We start from the raw sequence: 21,107 nt of genomic DNA on the forward strand, positions 1-21,107 counted from the left end.
CTGCGGCACGAGGCTCGTCCTCCTTTTCTCCCTCCCTCCTTCCTCTCTCTGCGGGCCGCGTCTCGGCGCGCCCGTGGGCTTGGCTTGCGGCCGCTGCCCGCGCGGGGCTCGGCGTGAGTCACTCCGCCAGCGGCGCGGGGAGCCGAGCGCGCAGGCACACGGAGGCGGTGGGGGCGGGTGGATGCGGGGCGGCGAGCGGGCGGGGGCGACTGGCAGCGGCTCCCCGCCCGCCCACTCACACATGCTGCCGAGCCGCAGTCAGCTGGAGCGCCGCTTCCTCCCCAGCCGCCGCCGATGACCTCTTCGCCCGCCGGCAGCCGCTGAGGAGCCCCGGCGTCCCCACGCGGGCAGGGGATGCTCCATCGGCCGCCCGCAGCCCCGTGCAGCCTGCCCGCCGCGCAGCAGCCTCGGCCGCAGGGAGCCGCAGCCCGGGAGGAGCCGCACCATGAACCCCCAGTGCGCCCGCTGTGGGAAAGTGGTCTATCCCACCGAGAAAGTCAACTGCCTGGACAAGGTGCTGCTGCGGAGGGGAGCGGAGGGGAGAGAAGGGGAGGGCGGGCGGGCCGGCCGGGGGCGAAGCGGCGGGGAGGTTGGCGGCAGGTGGCCCGCACCACACCGGGGACTGCCGCTCTTCGGCCCCGCCGCCGCTCATCAGCGCAGGGCGGGCGGCGGTCGCCGTGTCACCGTGCTGACGCAGGGCTCGCCCCGAGCTGCGCCGCGGCCGCAGTGGTCACCCGGCGGGGGAACGGGGCTCGGGGAGGGGGGGAGAGCCGTCAGCAGCGGCCGCCCGGGACGCTTCCCGAGGGCAGAAGTTGACTGCGCAGCCCGTTCTCTGGGCTGGCGGTGCCTTCCCCGAGTGCAGGCTTTGGCAGCCGCTTACGCAACGGTGCCTCGGCGGTGCCGAGGGCAGCGCACCGGGGTGCGGCAGCAGCGTCCCGACCCCCGGCCCTGCCGTGTCCGCTTCGCAGATAGATAGCGCTCCGTGCTGTGGCACTACGCCCAGGCACCGTCCCCGGGAAGGGATGGCGATGGGAGCTACTGGAGGGAAACACCGTCTCATGCACTAAATGTAGTTTCTGTTGTGGGTACCGAAGAGCCACACATCGCGTCCCGGGTTTTTTCTCCTTTTAACCAGACCAAAATGTCCAACTCCTGCTTTGGTTATCTTTGAAACAATTCTGGTGAGGTCACCGTGCTGAGGTCTCAGTATTCACTTCAGCAGAGGATTTGCATTTCTGAGAGTGTTTCAGATGCTCCTTCAATTTTGCATGAAAGTGATTCCTTTGATGTAGTTTACAGAAATCTATGACGCGTGGCCAAAAATATTGACATATAACTGTGTTTTTACATGTCCTGTACCCTAAAATAGCTTTCAAAACATCAGTATTGTAAGTAATGCTACTTTACATTTCTTTACAGTATTGGCATAAAGGATGTTTCCACTGTGAAGTTTGCAAAATGGCTCTGAACATGAATAACTACAAAGGATATGAAAAGAAACCTTATTGCAATGCGTAAGTATTGTAAATGTCAAGTCTTGCAGAAATGCACATGAAAGGAAAACCTGGCTATGGATGTTGTCAAATAGGTATAGAGTGCTGTAAAAACTTAATCTAGGATGGAGCAGTGCAGTCCAGAGCAGTTTGCATCTTTTCAGATGGAGCATTCTTGCATTCAGGTGGCAGAAGATGAAGATGTTTGATTATGATGTGTTTGGGCAATGTTTTAATATCAGATCTCAAGATACAGGTCCTTTCCTCCCAGAAAGTGCTGGATCTGTTGCTGACTCCTATTACATTCATTATTGACTTGCTAGGTTACAGTTATCCATTATGCAGCTCTCTGTTAAGGGTTATGGACCTGATCAGCATTTTGTAATAAGAAAACAAAGTCCTTCTCTGTTGTGTAGTTTACCAGAGGCAATATCCTGTGGCAGATCGTGGCAACCTATTTTTAAAACTGTTATGTTGTTCACGTATCTCAGATTACTAAGGTAGATATTCACAAAATCCCTGCTTCTGGTGCTTTGTGCTATTTTGTATTTTGCTTTTCTCTCAGATTTTGATAAAGAAAATGGATTAATTTCAGCTGGAGAGTATAATCATGTGGTATTCCATTCCAAGATGTTGTTATTTGGGTTTTGAAGATTGCTTTGATGCTTGGCTTGCAGGTACTACAGAAGAGACTTTTGACTACACATACACACATATCAAAGGCGCTTATTGCTCTTTGTACCATGCTCCTAAGATTTGTTACATACATTTCAGTGTGCTTTCATCTTCAGAAACACTTATAATGTATTTTGTTAAAAGGGTATTTCTAAAGAATTTTGAACCAGATTTGATTGTAGTATTATTTCAAATGGTATCTGTATATTGCCATTGTTTTTATCTTTACCTGCTAAAATATGCATATATATATTAAGAAAAAGGAAGTGTAAACTATAGGCACATTGTAATTTTTTTTTAAAGAAATATTTTCTTACAGTCCTCTTAAAATGTTTGTTTCATGTTGAAGTAGACAGACCGTGGCTGGCCTTTGCGGGATAGTTCAACAGTATATACTCACTTCTTCCAGGCTAAACTTGAAGCCAGGCAATGCCTATTTGTCTGAAATGTGAGTTTTGTTGTAAAAACAAAAAATGCTGTGCTGCCGGAACTTAAAACACCTGTTTCAGTGTGCATAGTTGTACTTCAGTTGCTTTAGGAGCATGTGCAGTTGCACACATTCTAGCTTTCCTTGAAGTGCTCTGCAGTGTAGGGGAGTGACATCAGGCCTCTCGTAATCCTGTGTGGCCAGTTGGCTGTCTAACATGCTGTAGGGAGGGTTTCTAAGAAGAAAGACTTGTGCTTCAACAAGTGGCATGCTAGAAGATGAGCCTGACCTAAAGCCTACTGACCCTAGATGGGGTCTGCTTTTGGTAGCATGTGAGTTGAGGTTTCTGTACAGGCTTATATAATTTACAGTGGTTAAAGCTGTGATGACACTTTGGTGCCTTTTACCTAACTTCTTGGAGTTAAATCTTAGTGGTGATGCTTTGACTGCTTGATCTTTCCTTCTTTTATGCTTGATAACAGTTTTTACAAAGTTCACTTCATGCTGTGGGTTGGGGTTTCCATGCTGTGTTTATTTCATTTCTGTTGCAGGAGAGTTTTTCATTTATGTAGTTATGTTGCACGGTATCTCTTTCTATTCATAAATGAGGGGGAGTAAGGATGATAGATCTGTTGCATACTGTTCAACTGCTGTTCTTCCTATTAGTTCCTTTAATAAGTTTTGTACTACAAATCCCTACGTTTGCAATGTCCCTTAAACATGTTGTATGAAACAGGAAGAAACAACATAAAACCACACACACACACACACACACACACACACACACAAAAAGGTTTATTAAATAAGAGAAAAAAATGTATTTTTACATATATATAAACAATGTATACTTTGTGAATATAAGGGTGTTTTTTTTTTTAGATACTTTAAACAAATAATTTAAATAATTATAAGAGTCCTATGGAACAACATATGGAAGACCAATGTGCATTTCACGTTTTCAGTGAAATCTAATATCCTTCGAAGTAGGAATATATTGTCTATGCAAAGCTGTGTTTTGAATACACAATTTATTTAAATTACAATATTTTGACACAGTACTCTTGCATCTCAAAACTTCCTTATTTGCAAAGCAGATGCCATTAGAGTTATTTCAATTATGATGTGTCTTATCCAGGGTTCATTAGTATGAGGCAAATCCATTTTTATGTTAAATACTGCTTGATCAGAAAATCAGTGAAGAAAAGAATGCAAATTTACTCACACAAACACCTACAAGCATTTGACAAAGAACAATTACTCTGAGACTGTTTATTGAGGCCATCCGTCAATAAGAATGTAATTTGTAGATGAAAGTGAAAAAGTATGCACTAATTTGAATAGGAGAGCATTACCACTAAATTATTTAATGTGTTTGGAAGCTGTGGTTAGCTTTTTATAAGGACCAGTTGGAAAGCATGTATCTGCATTCCTGTATCTATTTGTTAGTCCAAGAGTTAGGTAATATATTGAATGTATTTTGACCTGTGAACTGGAAGTATCCCATTTTTTTCTTCCCAGGTGCTACAATTAATATTTTTTGTGTATTAGTAAAAAGCAGAAGTTAATTTGACTGTAAAACATAATTGTTTTTCCATTAATACAAGAAAAGTATACTTGATATATGGATGTTTCACTTCAATTTATACTTTTGGTGCACGAGGACAAGGGCTAGAAATTAATGGATTAATGAGGACTAGTGAGCCAAGAAGAAACATATTATGGTATACTTCAGTTTCAGCATTCAGTAGAAAGGAAATGAAAGACTGGTTAAAACTCTGCTTTTCTAACAACAAGTGACTAACAAAAAAGAACAAACATTTCCAGCTGTTGGCTATATGCATTGCTTGTGTTACGGATACACTGACAGCAGAAGTAGCTACTGGGTAGCAGAAATAATACAGATGAAGAGGCTGGGTTTCCTAGCATTGCAGTTCTGATTGTTACTTTTCTGAAATTATAGATTTATAAAAGATCTTGTAACTAAGTTAAGAGGTAAAACTTTAAGTGTACTTGCATCTAATATGGCTTTGGTGAACTTCATGGAACTCCATAACAGAAAGATCATTCTTTTAATGTCTCCATGAGACCTTCCGGTTCTCTTATCTAAAAGCTTACACATTTTTCTTCTCACTATCTTTTCTATTATTTACATAACTTGTAAGCTGTTTAAGTCAGAATAGTTTCTACTTGTTTGCGTAGTGCCTTGAATGCTGGGGCTTTGATCTCAGCTGGGACCTCCAAGCGTTACTGTATTCTCATGATTGTGATATTATGTTCCTCTGTTTACTTTCATTCTCATTTCACTTGAAAGGCCTCAGACAAAAATTTTGAATGTTTGTAGCTGCTTAGCGTTTGGGCACTTCCAGGTTCAGCTTGTAACTTCAGTCTTGCTTTCCGTTTGTTATCTGACTTCATACACGTTGCTTTGCCAGAGAGCTGCCTTATTAGAGCAATAATATTAATGAGACTAAGGGCGTAGACCTATAGTCCAGTTTTGCAGTTCAGCCTGGTGCTGTGCATTTCTTGAAGTAGGTGAATTAGCCACGCTTTGTGTCTCTGAATATTTACACAAGTAGTAAAAGAAGGTTTAAGACAATTAAAGTTGCTTTTGGGTCATGCAAAGTCTTGGTAAGGCAACACATCTTTAATGCAAATGAGAACACCTATTATGCTTCAACACCTGCAGATAGAGCATATTAAATACTTTAATATATATGGAAATATCAATAATAATAATAATTTTTCTTCTTGTCAACTCAGAGCTGATTCTTTTCAACTGCAAGTAACCAAACTGATGTTAGGAAATGAAAGGCATTTTGGCAACTAACTGTGTACTAGTTCTCAAGCTTGTTAAGTGATTGAATCATGTAGGATGGTTACATGGTAACTCATTCTTACAAATATTCATATCAATACTTTGTTTTTTGACAGATTCAGTAGACCAAAACACAAGTCTGTTTCTTTATGTGAAATGTAGAAGCTGAAATGGATATTTTTGGAACGTGCTCTCCACGTTATCTTTACCTGCTGATGGAAACAGACTCCCTGCATGTCTGAACACATCCAACAGAGATGTAATTTTTAATTTCTGCAGACCTGATATACTCACTTGCCAAAGGCAAACAGCCTAACTATTGGAATAAATCCTTCTAAAATGGTTGGTATCTAAAATTTTGCTAATCACCCACACATGGGGTAGCTTCATTCAAGTTTTTATTTATGACAGTTACCATATGGAATGATTACATAACTTTGAAATTTAAATCTACTACCATCAGTCTTAGCATAGGTTATTGACATGAAGAAAAACTCATCATCACTTTGTTTTTCCAGGTTTAATTTTTTTTCGAACTCATGCCAGTAGGAAATAGATATGCAAATATATTCAAAATACTGTGATGTTAGAAGAATTGTACTACAGGTTAAATTTACAAATGCAGTCAAACTTCACGGTTTAAAGTATGATAGGGAGGAGCTGAGAAATGTCGGTTCTTCTGTAGCAGCTTGGAAATGATAAAAACATGGTACAACCTTTTGGGCAGTCGGATAGGTTGGAAGTGGATGCAGTTGCTGGCAATTAGATGGAATCCATGGAACTCCAGAAGCGGGGTTTGATTTTAGCTGTGAAACATGCAAGAGTTTTCCTTCTACTAGTCAGGAAGCTTTTAAAAGGTGAACAGGTATGTGATGATATGATTCATGGTGAAATTAGTTAGCATTATCTTATTTTTCAGCATTGATTTAAGTGGATGATTATTTCTCAATTTAAATGCGACAGGAAGAAAAAAGTTGGGTAGGAAGTAGCAAGAATCACCCTCATGAAGTATGTTGATGTCACTTCTAAGATTTACAGGAAAGAGTGCAAATTCTTTTTGAGCTTTTCAGCTGTTTTAGATCATTAGTTTGTTAAAAGAAAAAACAACAACAAAAAACCAAGCTATTATATGGATCAACCCCAAAAGGTCATTCTTATGAAAGGAAAGAACTCGAAAATTCCCATTTAAACCTTCTTAGGAGGCAAAGATTTGCACTTTATCGCTTTATTAATTTTGTGTATTGAAGGTTTTTGTCTTAGGTTGCAGTATAAAATGGACAAATAACAGAACTATTAGAAAGGCAACTGATGTCAGAGCCAAAGGTATAGTTTAAGTCTGTTATTTCTGGTTCAGCATCCTGTGAAGTACAAACTCCTGTATTTGGAAACATCTATCATGTCTCCTGTCAGTCACATTGTCTTTAAACAGCTCTAACTCATTCCTCACAGATTGTATTTTCTGTTCATTCTTGTTTGTCTACCTTTAGTTATCTCTGAAATTTCCATGTATCTGTTTTGAATTGTAGCACCCAGTGGAGCATTACCACAACTGGTAGAAAAGTGTGCCCATTCAGTTCTTGTGTATGTTTTCTCTTAAGACCCAGTAGCCAGTAGAGTGTTCACCACTTTCTTCTTATTATTTTTTGTTAAGTCATAGATTGTTGTGGGCTAGGTTTTTATCTTCCTATGCAGAACTGCTGCCTCAACGCTTGTTATCCATTATCTGAGCAGTTAATTATTCTTGGTTAAGCATGGGATCTTCTACTTGGTTCTGATTCAACTAAATCTTCATTTTTTTTTTTTCCCCTAGGCTGTTTCCCCAATTTGTTAAATTCATTTTATATTCTAATTCTGTTCTCTAATGTGCTTACAGTCCCATCATACCTACCTATCAACCTTCCCACTGGAGAGCCTGAAAGCATATTGCAAACTTAATAAGTGCAGTCTTCATTTTCACATCACCAGCTGAAAGCATAGAATAGCATTGGGCCTAGTGTGCACCTCTGTGCAGCCGTCCTTTCTGACAGTTAGCATCAGTGAGTGAATTAAGTAGTTTATCTTCTCTGCCTATTCATGATGTGCTAGATCACGTGTTGAATTCTGCATAGAAAGAAAGTAAATAAACTGAGCAAATGTAGTAATTGCTAATATTTATGCAAATACCACTTAAATATGAGGAACAGCTACAGGCACTCCTGTGGAGCAAACATAGGCTTCTGCTTCTGTGGCATCTGACTTGGCTAACTGAGCACTAAGTCCAAATTAGTACTTGATGGTATTGAGTAATGGAAAGGAAGACAGGACAAGAAGCCAAGTCATCTTGCTAGGAGAGCTGAAGGAGCTTCTTAGGCAAAATTTATTTGAGTTTCAGAAAGGTGTTTGATGTTTGTGTGTGCCTTGTTCAGACAGGGTAAACAAGAACAGTTGGTGAGTTGTTGAATGCTGTGCATGAGACTGATGGTTACTTGCAAAGGACTCACTAAAGCATAATCACCATGGACACTCAGGTATTGGAAGAGTTGGGCAATGTTTTGATCCCTGTGACTGTATCTCAGTAATGGGATGCAACTAATTTTGCAAGTTCCATTTCAACACGTTCAGCTGGCTGTTTCCTGGCTGTGTGTTTGAACAAGACCTGCATGCAACACCTCATGTGCAGATGCTGGTGGTTGGGTAGAGAGGGAGCTCTGTGTGCTCCCTTGGTTCAGATTGTTGCAGGCTTTGAAAAGCATAGTAGAGTGCTACAGCTTAGCTGCAACCAGACTGCTTCCCTGCTGGTGCAAATGGAGTAGAAAAACTGCCCGGAGGGAGATGAGCTATGTTTTTTCTGTTAGAGTGGGTGAATTCATAGACTGCAACTGTAGTGTCTAGTACCTTATGTGAGCGTAGGGCCTGTGTTCGGAATTCTGCCAGTTGGTGTAATTGCTTCAAAGAGATGGTTACAATTCAGTGTTACTTAGGACATGGCTAGGGCAAATAAATAGAAAATATGCAAGTGAATATTATACAATTTATTTTTTTGTGTAAGACTACAATAAACATGATATTCAAAGATATTTGTATGACATGCTTGTAGAAATCCTTGCTCTGTGAAATCCTGATCTATTGCCAGTCTACGTCTTGGCTCATGTAAATACATGATTTTAATTTACATGGTCATTGGTCACCACAGGCTGCAGGTAATTTTTCCTAGCGGGAGTATAGGCATCTCTTCAGTACCAACAGTCACAGGATAAAGAATGAGTATTCTTGGGATGCTGTAGCTAGACAATTCCATTAATTGTGTTTGTCTTCACTTGTTGGTATTTTAACTACTCTTCATTTTCAACATAATTTTTAAAAATAGGTATAACTTCTTGTGATACCTATCTAAAGATCAGTGAAGTCTATTTCAGTTGTATTTAGTAAAATATTTAGGCAACATGACAAGGGCAATAGATGAAATTTTGTGATTCCAAATAGTTCATTTATTTGCATTGCACTGCTTGAGCTTTGAAAGGGGTAATAACTGGTTATAGCAAGCCTGTGAAATCTTCATGGTATATTTTGTTAACAGTTTTGTGATGTAACTGTTTGGAGATCTTAAACTCTCTTAGCCATATAATTTCCTGTTGTATTTGCTAAGGAACTTAAATTTATTATTTTTTTCCTGAATTTGAAATTCTGTGTTACTCTGTTAATATTGCTGATAGTCATAAGTAAAGACGCTGCCATGACAGACTATTTCCTTTGTAAAGCTTGAAGAAAAATGTGTATGTTCCAACCTCTCATGTCATGTTGAATTTTCAGAGTAGGTGATGTCAATACAGAATGACAACATTGTGCCGGCCAGCTCAGTGTCAATAGACAGGTTTTGCTGTTTACATACAGTATCATGGGAGTCTTGTCATAATTATCCAGATAACTTAGAGTCATCACTGAGGGTCAGTTCATGTTACTTGTATAATTTAAATGTTGTGGAGTGCTTATAGAAGTTTTGCCAAATTTAGATATTGTGGAAGTAGCACAGAGTTGAGTTGTCATGTTTAGGTTCCTTAAAAATGAGGAGAGGTGACTGAAGAACTTGTTGAATAACTGGTCTGTCCGCATAGAAATGAAATCAGCTGGCTCATTCTGCACATAACCGTATGATCTCTCAAAACAACTTATTGAAAAGCCAGGAAAACACAGGTAATTCTCCATTCACGAATTAGATCATTTCTCCTCTCTTGATGTTAAGAGTTAATAGTGTATCAGAATTGCCCATGCTGTTTTCTTTTGCTTTCTTGTTGTGGAGGCTGAAGAGAATGGCGTTGTAACCTTTGTAACTTTTGTTTTTACCAGGAGGTAGGGTCTGAATGATGAGCAGCGCAGAATGTTTCATCTCCTGTATTTCCTCCTCCACCTGTCTCTTCCGCCTCCACTCCCCCAAATCCTTTTGTTCCCAGTTGCAGTAGAATTGTATGACTGTAGTTGATCCCGTAATATCTTAAGGGAGGAGGACATAAAAATATGCCATCAATGTCACAGTTGGGAGAGAACTAGAGCAGCTTATTTTTAGAGATGAAAAAGTAATCGTAATTTGGCCAGTAACTGCTAAAGCATATATTACGAAAGCTTTTCTGGGAGATGCAGAGGCACCTTCCAAAGGGTATTATAAAATGTAACGCTATGTAGAAGCTGTGTGAATGTCCTTCTTTTAAGATCTTGCCTCACAGTTTCCAAAGATTCATGTGGGATTCTTTTTCCTTAGGAGCACAAATGTTTGGAGGTAGTCCATCATGTTCTGCCTCTTGAAGTGGCAGTGTGTTTCACGCAGGTGTATTGATGTAATGCCAATACTGCATATTTAAAAATAAATCTGTACTGCATTTTAATTGAGTTATATTATACCTCAGATATTTTTTTTTTGAACTATGCAAACTAAATGATAATAGCTGTTTTCATCTTGTTTTGTTCCAGTTTTACTCTGGAAGAATTCAATACTCATAATACAGTTCCTTCCACTATGAGAATACTATGAATAGAAATATTTTGGGAAAGATTAAAACAATAAGATACTGCTTTTAGATTAATTAAAATGAAATAACTGTGCTTCGCAGAGGGGAAAAGTGTTAAAATGAGATAATCTGCCTCAGCTAAAAAAAAAAAAAAAAGAAAAAGCTGAACACACAACAAACAGCACTGATGTTGCTTTATTTAAATGAAATATGTGAACCATTCCTGCAGAACAGTGTCAAGGGCTGTGTGTTCAACACCATAAATAGGGTGTTCATGTGCTATATGACAATGTTTATGTGCATGTGTGAATGCAAGAGTGGATTTGTCAGGGCATAGAAAAAGAAAAGGGATCAGCAAGTGACTTTTCAACAGCAAAGGTGCTTAACCAGCGGCTGGCTGGGAGGCCATTACAATAGCATTGTGCTTTCCATGTAGATGTGGGCTTGGCTGCAGTCTGTGTGTTAAAGAACCTGCCTTAAAGGACTCTCCCAGTCATGTGTTTGATGCAACGGTGCTAGTGCTACTGTTGATATTAGTATTTGAAGAGCAGTGTAGAAGCGATACTGATGTGAGGGGGAAAACGGAAGGAATGCCCATTGGAAGAAGCTTTGTGCAAAATCTGCTGCTGAATGGCCTATTGTGTTGGTGTATTTGATGTAAGTTTTGCTATAACATTAAAAAAAGGTTTGCAAATTTTATTTTGCTATAGTTGATGTGATTTTTGTCAGGCTACCAGAAAGCAGATGTAGTTTGTTAAAACAGTTATGCTGATAACTTTGTGACATTATCACAAAATTGTCAGGAGTAATGGGGAAAGGGTAAATCAGACTGGAGGAAAAGTATCCTAAGATATTTTTAGAATAAAATAATTCCCTGAAATATCTGAAAGGGTTTGACAGACCTAGTGAACAAGACTGAAAATATTAAAGGAAACTTAACAGTGATGATGTGTCTACTAATACAGAAAGAAAAGAGTGTGTGTGCATGCAAGGACATCAACAATACAGAGATGAAGAAGAGAATTAATTTATTAAAAATGTTTGAGCTTTTCAGTTTAGCAATAGCAAACTCAATCTCTGAAATGGTCACATTTTCCACTCTGATGAGGAGTGGGGTACACTCACTGCTGCATAGATAGCCATTTGGAACATGATGTGAACTTTGGGTTTATTTTGACCTGAAGAACCCCAGCTAACCCAGGGAGATGAAACAGCCATTCTTGGATAACTCACTATTTGAACTACCATATGGCTTATATTCTTGTTGTGTTAGGAATGGTGAAAATACAGATTAGCAAGGATGAAAGGATATGGGAGAAGAAGGAAGAGAAAGTAGCTTAGATCTGGCTTGAGTTAATGGCCAGTCTGTAGCACCTCATACTTCTCCATGCAGCCAGGTTTCAGTTCTTGCAGAGTGATGCAGGATATTCATCTGCAGTCTGAGTTCTGTTAATTATGGAATTAGCTTAACAATAGGAAATTGATATTCAGAATAGAACATGAGATGCCATTATTACATGAAATATGATTTAGTTTATTGGCACTGCAGATACTGAAGATTTAGTCCTGCTTTGAGGGTCTTAAGATGTTTTTAAAGTGTTATGAAGTTAGAAATTCAAAAGAAAAGTTGTGACAATTGGGTAAAATTTGGTGCCCACTGAAAAGTGTTTCTGAACACTGAAATATTAGGCTGCTAAAGAACGTTGCGATGAAGATGAAAGGCTTGAGGAGAAGCTAAGAAATGTGGTGAGAATTGTGAAAATGATTCATATCATCTGTGGTCAGGTTTTCTGAAAGTTTAATACTGGCAGGAATGTACAGGAAATCTTTTTTTTTTTTCCCCGTGAGATAAAGATGGATATTCTTCTGTGTAGTAATAACTTTGATTTTGCATTTATCAATCATACAGCTCAGCATAGCTACGTAATGATTTTGAAGTATATATTTAAATGTAGCATATCTGGTTTTATTGACTCCTATGCTTCTCCAGTACCAATGAATGTTCTCAGAAAACTTAGGAATTATTTATATTTAGGGATTTCTGTGCTTGTTGCTTGAGGAAGTTTGGAAGGAGATCCTGAAGTCTGAACAGAAGCAGCTGGTCAAGTTTTATGTGTAGTAGATCTTGTGCTGAAGATCTCCTTTCAGGGTGACTTTTGCCTTTGTGAAAGAGGAGCTCAAAGGAGTAACACATTCCTTGCACTGATTAAACACTTAACTTTCATGATCAAGCTACTGCTGTTTCAAGCCTCATTTGAGTCAGCAGCAGGAATCTCTTACTGCCCAAAAGGCAATGACAGATTATATGTCTCCTATGCAGAATAACACTGTACATGGGGTATATTAACAAAGGAAAATTTAAGCTTGTCAAGCTCAGTACAAACGCAAAGGACTATAACATGTTTTTAAAAGTTGAAGGAAGTAGGGTAAAAATTATTGTTTTTTTCTAGTTACTTATTCCACCCTGAGGGGAATGGCAGCTCCTTCTTTTTCATGGCATGCTCCATCCTATCCTTTCTGTTGTGCTGTAGTCACAGACTCTTTTTTAGGTTAGCAGATCAGCCTCTGTCTGCCATTTTTCATTGTATGTTTTCAGAGTCACCTGGTTGTTCAGGTTCTCACTCTGATGCGTTTCTCTTCTCTGTTGCATACTTCAAGTGTGACTAATTCAATGTGTGATGTGCCATGGCCACTGCCCATGATGTGAGACAGATGTCTCCCGCGTACTTTCCATCTGCATTGTTTGTATACATCCTGGATCTCAACTGTAAATGTCTTGGTCTTTTGATGTGTGTTTTCAAAATATTTGTTACAATAAGGCACTATTTCACAGCTGGCATAAGTGATATTAACAGATGCAGCTAATAGTAGCTAACATCTCATGCTGTATTAAACTCTCCTGGTTTTACAGTAGTGGTAGAACACTTGATTACAAGGTCAAAGTATTTAGCTTTGCCAGTTGGACTTATTTTGCTTAGATAGATTTTACCATTTTTTTAAATTAAAACATTAAAATATTATTTATGTTAATTTTGTTATAGTTGTACATTACATTTAGTGTTATGATGACAGTTTACAAACCATAGAGACATAGAATGGTTTGAGTTGGAAAGAACCTTAAAGATCAGCTAGTCCACACCCCCTGATATGGGCAGTGACATATTTTGCTAGACTAGGTTGTTCAAAGACTCATCCAACTTGTTTTTCAACATTTCTAGTGACAAGGCATCTGCACCTTCTCTGGGCAACCTCTTCCATTGTCTCACCACCCTTGTCACGAAAAATTTCTTCCTTATATCCAATTTAAATTTTCAGTTTAAAACTGTTGTTCCTTGTCCTGTCACTATAGGTTCAACAGTCTATAAATGTGGAAGCAGGCAAAATATGCTCTATTATAAAATATGCTCAGAGTAAGGACTATGCAGTCCTAATATAGCTGGAATTCTGTAATCTGAATTCTGCATCTGAATTGTAACCATTTTGATGAGTGTTTTTCAAAGAAAAGGCCCATGAGCATGAGAAACTCCGCTGTCTCTGAAGGCATAGGAGGAAGTCTGTGGTCCTATTGTCCTTGTGGAGCACTTTGATGCAGGCTTTGTAGATGTGTGTGTGTCTCCAATTTTAACTTCTTTTCTTATTAGGCATACTTTTTTTGTTTTATTGGGGCCTTATTAATAATTGTGTTGTTTCTTTTTTTATACACATTTCAATAAAAATTTCTGGTCAGCTCCCCATTACTTAAATACATCAAGTAACATGTTGGAAGGAGAACCTAGAAGTATGTTGAATATCACCCTTGGAAGCAAAGTCATAAGCTAGAACATAGTTGACTCCAAACAATCCCAAGGCTGTTAAAATGTTCACGCGGGCAGTATCTCAGTGTATTCAAATTTATCTTCTTCCAAACATATAGAATTAATTTATTTTGAATTGGATTCCTTACCTTCTCTGGGTTTTGCTTACTGTAGGATCATTTCAAAAGGTTTTGGTTCAAGGTCTAAGACTGACAGTGGATAGGGATAGCTGGAGATTTTGGTCTTGGTGTTACACAAATAAATTTAGATTTGTAAATCAGAGGACTTCCTTTGAAGCTTGATGTCTTCTGTAACTATGTACAATTAATAAACAACTATATTATGTATTATTTTATACATATACAATATATATTATGAATATACTTTAAAATATACTAATATACTATCAGTATATTTAAACTTAAAATAATTAAAAATTTGTGAGAAAACATATTTCACGTCCCGTGAATTATGGTTCTGTTTTTGTACTTAAATCTTATTTGAAGGAAACCTTTCAGAGAAGGGACCCTCTTATTTGCATAGCTGTCTTTTCTTACTGGAAATACAAAGTAATGTCAATTTGTATTATGTTGCCAGGAGCAACTGTCTCATGTTTACAATAAAGAAGAAAGACAGCAAGGTTGGGAGATTTAAAATTTGTCTCATTGGTGCTTTCTTGTTTTTCACAGTGAATTGAACTATTATGGTTTTGTATGTTTTTGTGTTGCAACGTAACAGAACTGTTTGCTTCGTAACTGTGAGCAAATTAAAGTTGCTAAAAACGATTCCTGTACTTTTTCTCAGAGCTGCATGCAGGCCTACTTCCACCTGAACCAGACGCTTTTTGATTCTAGACTTGAAAGAACCTCTGCGTGCTAAACAAACAAAGTATTGTTTTTTCATCCTTTGTTTATTATAGTGAAAAGGTATACTGAACTGTAAGATAGATTATTATTTGAAAAATGTTAATCCTGGAAAGAATTGTGTAGGCCATTTCAGTGCATACATTCCTTGCAGTCTTTTGCAGATTTGTTCTGTTTCGCTGTTAGTTGTAAGAAAGCTGATATTAATTTTCTTGTTACTTTTCTGAAGTAACAAGAGAAAAAGAAGTAACTTGGTACCTTTAAAGAAATACGAATCACAGAAAGATTTCAAGGCACCATTTCCGTATCTTCTATAAAGCAAGTGTACAAAAAAAAAAGTCATTTGTTTTGGTTGTAGTAAATTAAAGAGTAGATGGGCAAGAGCTGGGAAAGCATTGGCATTCAGACTTCTATAAATAGTCAGGCAGCCATCAATTTTCTCAAGGAGGTGATGGGGTTATTTTTGAACAGGGACAGCGCAATCACACCTTTAGAATGTGGAAGGCACTGTACATGAAACCAGTGGGTACTGTTAGAAATAGACATCTGAGCTGGAAAGATTTTCCATATGCCGCTATCTTTATGAAGCGTGTAAGTAGACCTTCATAAACAATTCTGTTGATGCATGGGAATTCATCCTAGCTGTTTTGAACTTGCAATAAGGATGGGTGAAAAGTAAAAAAAATACTTCTACTGTTCCTGTAAAAGCAAAACAAAATGAAAAAAAAAAAAAAAAACAGAAGAGAATGGTCCAGCAAAGTCAGAAAGGCATGTGCACTATCATTTTAAAAGTAAAGTACTTGAAGAACACACTCATCAATTACTTCATTTGTTCAGTTAATGCCTTGTCTTTGTGGGCCCTCTTACTCAGAGGGTTTAGTTACATAGAGCTTATGGGAAAAACGTTATAAAACAATAAATATCTGTGGTGGAGGACTGGAATTCTTCACGTTCTAGAGCACCATTTCAAGGAGTGACCAGTGAAGGGGAGGACAATTGATTGAAACATCCTTGTCCTAAACGTAGAGTATTAGGGGAAGGTTGGCAGGATTACATATTGAAAAATACCTTGTGACTGTGTGATATGGTGCTAGTTTTTCTGGACAGTGTTTTGAAGAGGACAGTTGAAGGTGCTTTTCAGATAGTTGGCTATTAGAACTGTTGCTTGTCTCTGAAACATTTCCCATCACGGGTAAGTGATAGTGTCTCCGAAAAGTAATTGAAATAGGTCTCTACTTCACATTCTGCTTTCTCAGTGCAAGATGTTAAGAAATACTGTCTGTTGTTGTACTTTGAGTGCTCAATTTGGCATCCTTGTCTCAGAGGGAAAGACATTTTCAGCGGAATATCTTGTTATGGTTTGATTTCTTTCTTACTGTAAGCAGAAAAGCTTTTATTGACCTTACAAATATATGTACACACTAGGATAGTGGATAATGTAGTTTTATTTTAACTGGTATGAATTATTAAGACTAGCAGCCATTTCTGAAAGACAAGAAATAATGTAAAGCATTGGTGAGAGAAGTACTTACTACACAGTAGCAATGGCACGGAGCAGGACCACATTAAAGCACACCCTCGTTGAGACTAGAATAAGGAGAGGCAGAAATGTGACATTCCAGGAAGGCTGGAGTACAGATGATGATGTTACTGCATGAGAATTCAGATTAGAAAGGGCTCTGCATGTGTTATATGTTCATTAAATGTTTAAAACATCCAGTCCCGATTTTAAGTTTCTTTTTTTTACCTAATGCTGGCAAGTTTCCCTTTCTGTTCCATCTACATAGGTTGTTAAATGATTTGCCTTGCCATGGTAGCTGAAAGCCTGCCAGGAGCACATTAAGTGACATGATTAATGTCTGTCACATGTATATTCTCTCATCTTCTCAGCAGGTGGTGTGTATATGCAATGTGGGTTTTTTTGTAGGTTTAAAGAAAAAGATTGTTTGCAAAGATGCATGTATGTGTAAAGGAAGAATTTGTCAAAGAAGTCAGATGTGTACATTATATAATCATAGGGGTTGGAAGGGACCTCTGGAGATTACCTAGTCCAATCCTCTCCTAAAGCAGGTTACACAGGAAAGCGTCCAGATGAGTTTTGCATATCTCCAGAGAAGGAGGTTTCGTAACCTCTCTGGGCAACCTGCCCCACTGCTCTGTCACCCTCAAAATAAAGCAATTTTTCTTCATGTTTGTATGGAACTTTCTATGTTCCAGCTTGTGCCCATTGCCCCTTGTTCTGTCGCTGGGCACAGTTGCTGCAAAAAGGATTAGTGGTGGCCCTGAGTTCCTGGAAACTGAACTGAGAAAGGAACACATTTTTTTCAAGGAAAGTTCTCTACAAGAATAGAAATCATCTGAAACAGAGAGACTTTTCACTGAGTGAAGAACAGTGTGTTGGGAAATGGGTCTTCCTCCATTAACTTTGGGTTGCCTTTTAAAATACCTAGTCACATTCGGAATGAGGGCAGGTACCATGAACTTTGTCTGAAACTCTGTAGGAAGTCAGCACTGACAATGGAAGAAAGTTTTCGCATGCTTTTAACTTCTTTTGCTTAGGGGTTATTCTATTATATTCTGTCTGAACTAGAGTTTCCTTACATTATCTGATACTGCCTAGCAAATATCTGTGTTGGAATGATAGGGATGTGCAGCATACGAAATCCTGTCAGTTATTAGAAAAATGCTTTTACTTGAGTGTGTTTGTAACTAGAAAAAATGCTTTCATGTTCTAAATGCAGCAAATAAGTTAACTTATTACTATTTTCTTCCACACCTTATATGTCAGCGTGAAATTTCTTAAAAGTTTTAGTAATAATACAATATTGAAAGTAGTCTAGATTTCTGTGTAGTTTGGATAGCATTAAGTAGAAGAATGAAATGGACATGGCAAATAATGAAACTTGTTTGAAGAAATTTTGGGGTTTTTCTCAAAAATATACTGGGATTGATAGATCTTTGCACAGTTCATTGTATGGGGGATGTGCCTCCAAATGGTACGCACAGGTTTACCTTTTCTGTATATGTAAGCTAGTTCAAAAGCCATAAACAGATATTTTTCTGCACGTTTATCTTTCTTTGACTATTAAATATGATGTTGTATGTGATTATTGTTACCTTGGAATTTTAATCTCAGTTACAGAAGGTCTTGGTTACAGTTGCTTAGTAACGTGTTACGGAAACAGATCTGTTGATTTATGATACTATATCTACAATATCCTTATAACTAGATATGTTGTAAGGAAAGCAAGTACACAGTGTGGGTGCGGATTTATCTGAATGTTCCTAATAACCTCTATCTCCACAACGTATCTTACAATAAGTGTCTTTGTACTGGTTGATCTGTTATGTAACTTACATAATGTGTAAATTGCTGTACAGTGTTCTGCTTCAGCTTTAGATAATCTTGACTTGCTACCTTCTAACACTGCAGTTTCTAAGTGAGTCTGAAACTGAATGTGTGGCCATTTACTTTAATGGCACCGCAATTCCAGTGTGGTAGCTTATAAATGCAAGACTTATGTTCTAACAGGAACAAGCTATAGGATAGAGAGGAGGTCGTGGTTCATTTTTCCATACTGTTAGACTTCAGTTCCCAGGAGAGAGAAGTATGGTAGAGATTAAGTGTCATGAAGTTTGATTTAAGTAAATAAATATATATTTTTTGACAGCTAAGGAAAGTATCTAGAGAAGTGCTGACTGTTGCATATGTTTAAGTATTTATAATTAATGCATTTTAAGTTTTCTTGGAATGCTTGAGGTCTTTCATTTCTTCACAAGCAGGACTCAAGATTTCTGTTTACGTCCTCTGCAATATATTGCAGAGGAATTCAGAGACTGAGAAATTTCCACCATTAACATGCTTTTTTTCCCTGTAACTTATCTGTGAAAGCAAAAATTAAGCAAGCACCTCCGAGACAGATGGAGTGTTATTCAAAATCTTGGAGCCTTAAACACAGACCAAACCCCAGGGAAAAAATGCAAATAAATGTTAGCAAATTCATTAAAAAAACAAAACTAAACAACCTCTATGATGTGGCCTGAATTCATTCTGCTGTTCCAAATATATTTTAAAGCACAGATATGTTGTGTTCTTCAAATGTAAGTAATTCTTAGGCCAGGTATGTCGATGCTTTGTGCCAGGCCAAACAAGTTGGTGTTATATGATGTAACAATTATAGTTTTGCCTCTCTGCCTAGTATATGTGCTACGGTTTCACTGTGAAATAATGTCATTCTGGATCCTATCAAGCTCAAAAAAATGATTGTGAATCTTTAGATTTTTTTCCTGTATATAATATAAAAATCCAGAGAGAATAACTGGTATTTTTAAAGTGGCATTCACACAGCCCTGTTAGCTTTCTGCATTCACATGCTTGTAAGCTATTACGGTTGTTCTGATACTGTCACGTCCCTTTATTGGAAAGCTGTGGGTGGCGTTTATCTCATCTACCTCCAACGCATCCCATACTCATGTACATGAGCTCAAATAGTTGTTCTGGTTGTCCATCTTTGTAGTCAGTGAAGAAATAAACGTGTTGAGTCAGATGAACCGAAATCCTACTTTACAATAGAGCAAACAGACTTTATTCATTGTTAGTTACATTGACTCCAGCTCTGTGCGCTAACTCTGAGAGTTACTTCTCATGAAATGAGACTCGTCCTGTTTGTGGGAGCTGACTTATGGTGGTCATCCGTGGTCAGCTGTCAGAACCAATAACCTCAGTTTTCTGTAACTCCTACCAGTTCATCGTATTCTCATGCTTAGTACTTCATAGTTACTTCAGCAAATCTGTGGGAGAGGAAAAATTTCAATACTTCCATTTTATTTTTTTCATTTTTGTGTTCTGTTACCTGACTGCACATGAGGCTCTAGGAGATTGTATCCCTGCACAGTTGCCTTCTTCAGATTCTTGTTATTCATATTATTAATGTAAAAAACTTTAACATCTTGGATTTCAAAGTATTTATATCTCCATTTAACACAAAGACGACTTGTTTGGTCATCAATCAACTCGTTCTGCATTTGCACTTTAAGTCAATATATATATATATATTCACAATTTAATTTTACTCTTTCAGAATAATTTGATTAATGCTCATTCAGTGTATGGAAACCCTTTCTATGATCTTCCATAAAAAATTAATTTGTTAAGTCCAAGTCAGCGATTTATCTCCTCACTGAGCTCTCTATTTGTCTCATAATCTGTGTGTTTTTCCTAGCTCTTATTAAATCTTTATTTACATGTGATGGAAGAGATGTAGAGTTTCTTGTACTAGAGACTTCTGCTTATGATACTGTACATGTAGTAAATCTTAAAATTGAAATAATAAAGATCTGTCCTTGATTTTTTGATAGGAATTAAAACAATACCAACTACTACTAAAATAACATTTTCTTTTAACTTAAAAGACCAGAAAATCATTTTTCATACATTGTTGATAATTCTGTAGGCTATGAAAGTATCTTTCCAGGATACCCAGCTGGCTGGTCATGATTTTTAAAAAAATTTATTTATCAGGCTCTGCAGAGGTGGTAGTTGGCATGTAACCATGATTTTTACTCAGCACTGCAACAAGAGAGTATTCCCTTGACCACTTTTCTAACAGTTTGAAGTTGTGGCTCTTGTTTTACAAGTGAAGTGAATCCAGCTATTCACTTCAGAAAGAAAACAGCAACATGTTGTGATGCCCTGCCTACAGAATGGCCAGAATTCTCGCTTTTTAATTTTTTTTTTTAAACTCAGTAGATTTTTCTGTCCACAGCAAAGCATTGCACTGCCTTTTAGCACATGGAATCATTCATCTGGCGGTGCAACTTCCATAGAGCCCGGCCCCGCTTTCATTCTGCTTTTTGAAGTGCTTGATTCCGTTTGCATCGAAACAATGACCCTGCTTACTGCTGCTGCCTTTAGGCACTAGCCTGAGCCTGCCGTGTGACCACCACTTACAACTTCTGAAAACAGCAGGAAACAAGTAGCTGCTATCTGTTTGGTGTTCTTTCTATTTGAGTAACAAAAATGGACCATTTTGAGGTAGAAAAATTCATATGCTCTTACTGG

At 38.3% G+C, this 21,107-nt stretch overlaps 1 protein-coding gene across 2 annotated transcripts in view; it reads left to right on the forward strand.

Moving 5' to 3' along the window:
• Positions 1 to 254: 254 nt before the first annotated feature.
• The window catches only part of NEBL (nebulette), a 247,738-nt gene continuing 226,885 nt past the window's right edge, over positions 255 to 21,107 (forward strand). For both annotated transcript variants that reach the window (XM_040675028.2, NM_204488.3), the window contains exons 1-2: positions 255 to 514; positions 1,420 to 1,514. In XM_040675028.2, the coding sequence (XP_040530962.1) occupies positions 446 to 514; positions 1,420 to 1,514 (164 nt within the window). In that variant the 5' untranslated portion in view covers positions 255 to 445. The remainder of the gene's footprint in view (positions 515 to 1,419; positions 1,515 to 21,107) is intronic.

This window comes from Gallus gallus, chromosome 2, assembly GCF_016699485.2.
Source record: "Gallus gallus isolate bGalGal1 chromosome 2, bGalGal1.mat.broiler.GRCg7b, whole genome shotgun sequence".
NCBI classification, from domain to species: Eukaryota; Metazoa; Chordata; class Aves; order Galliformes; family Phasianidae; genus Gallus; species Gallus gallus.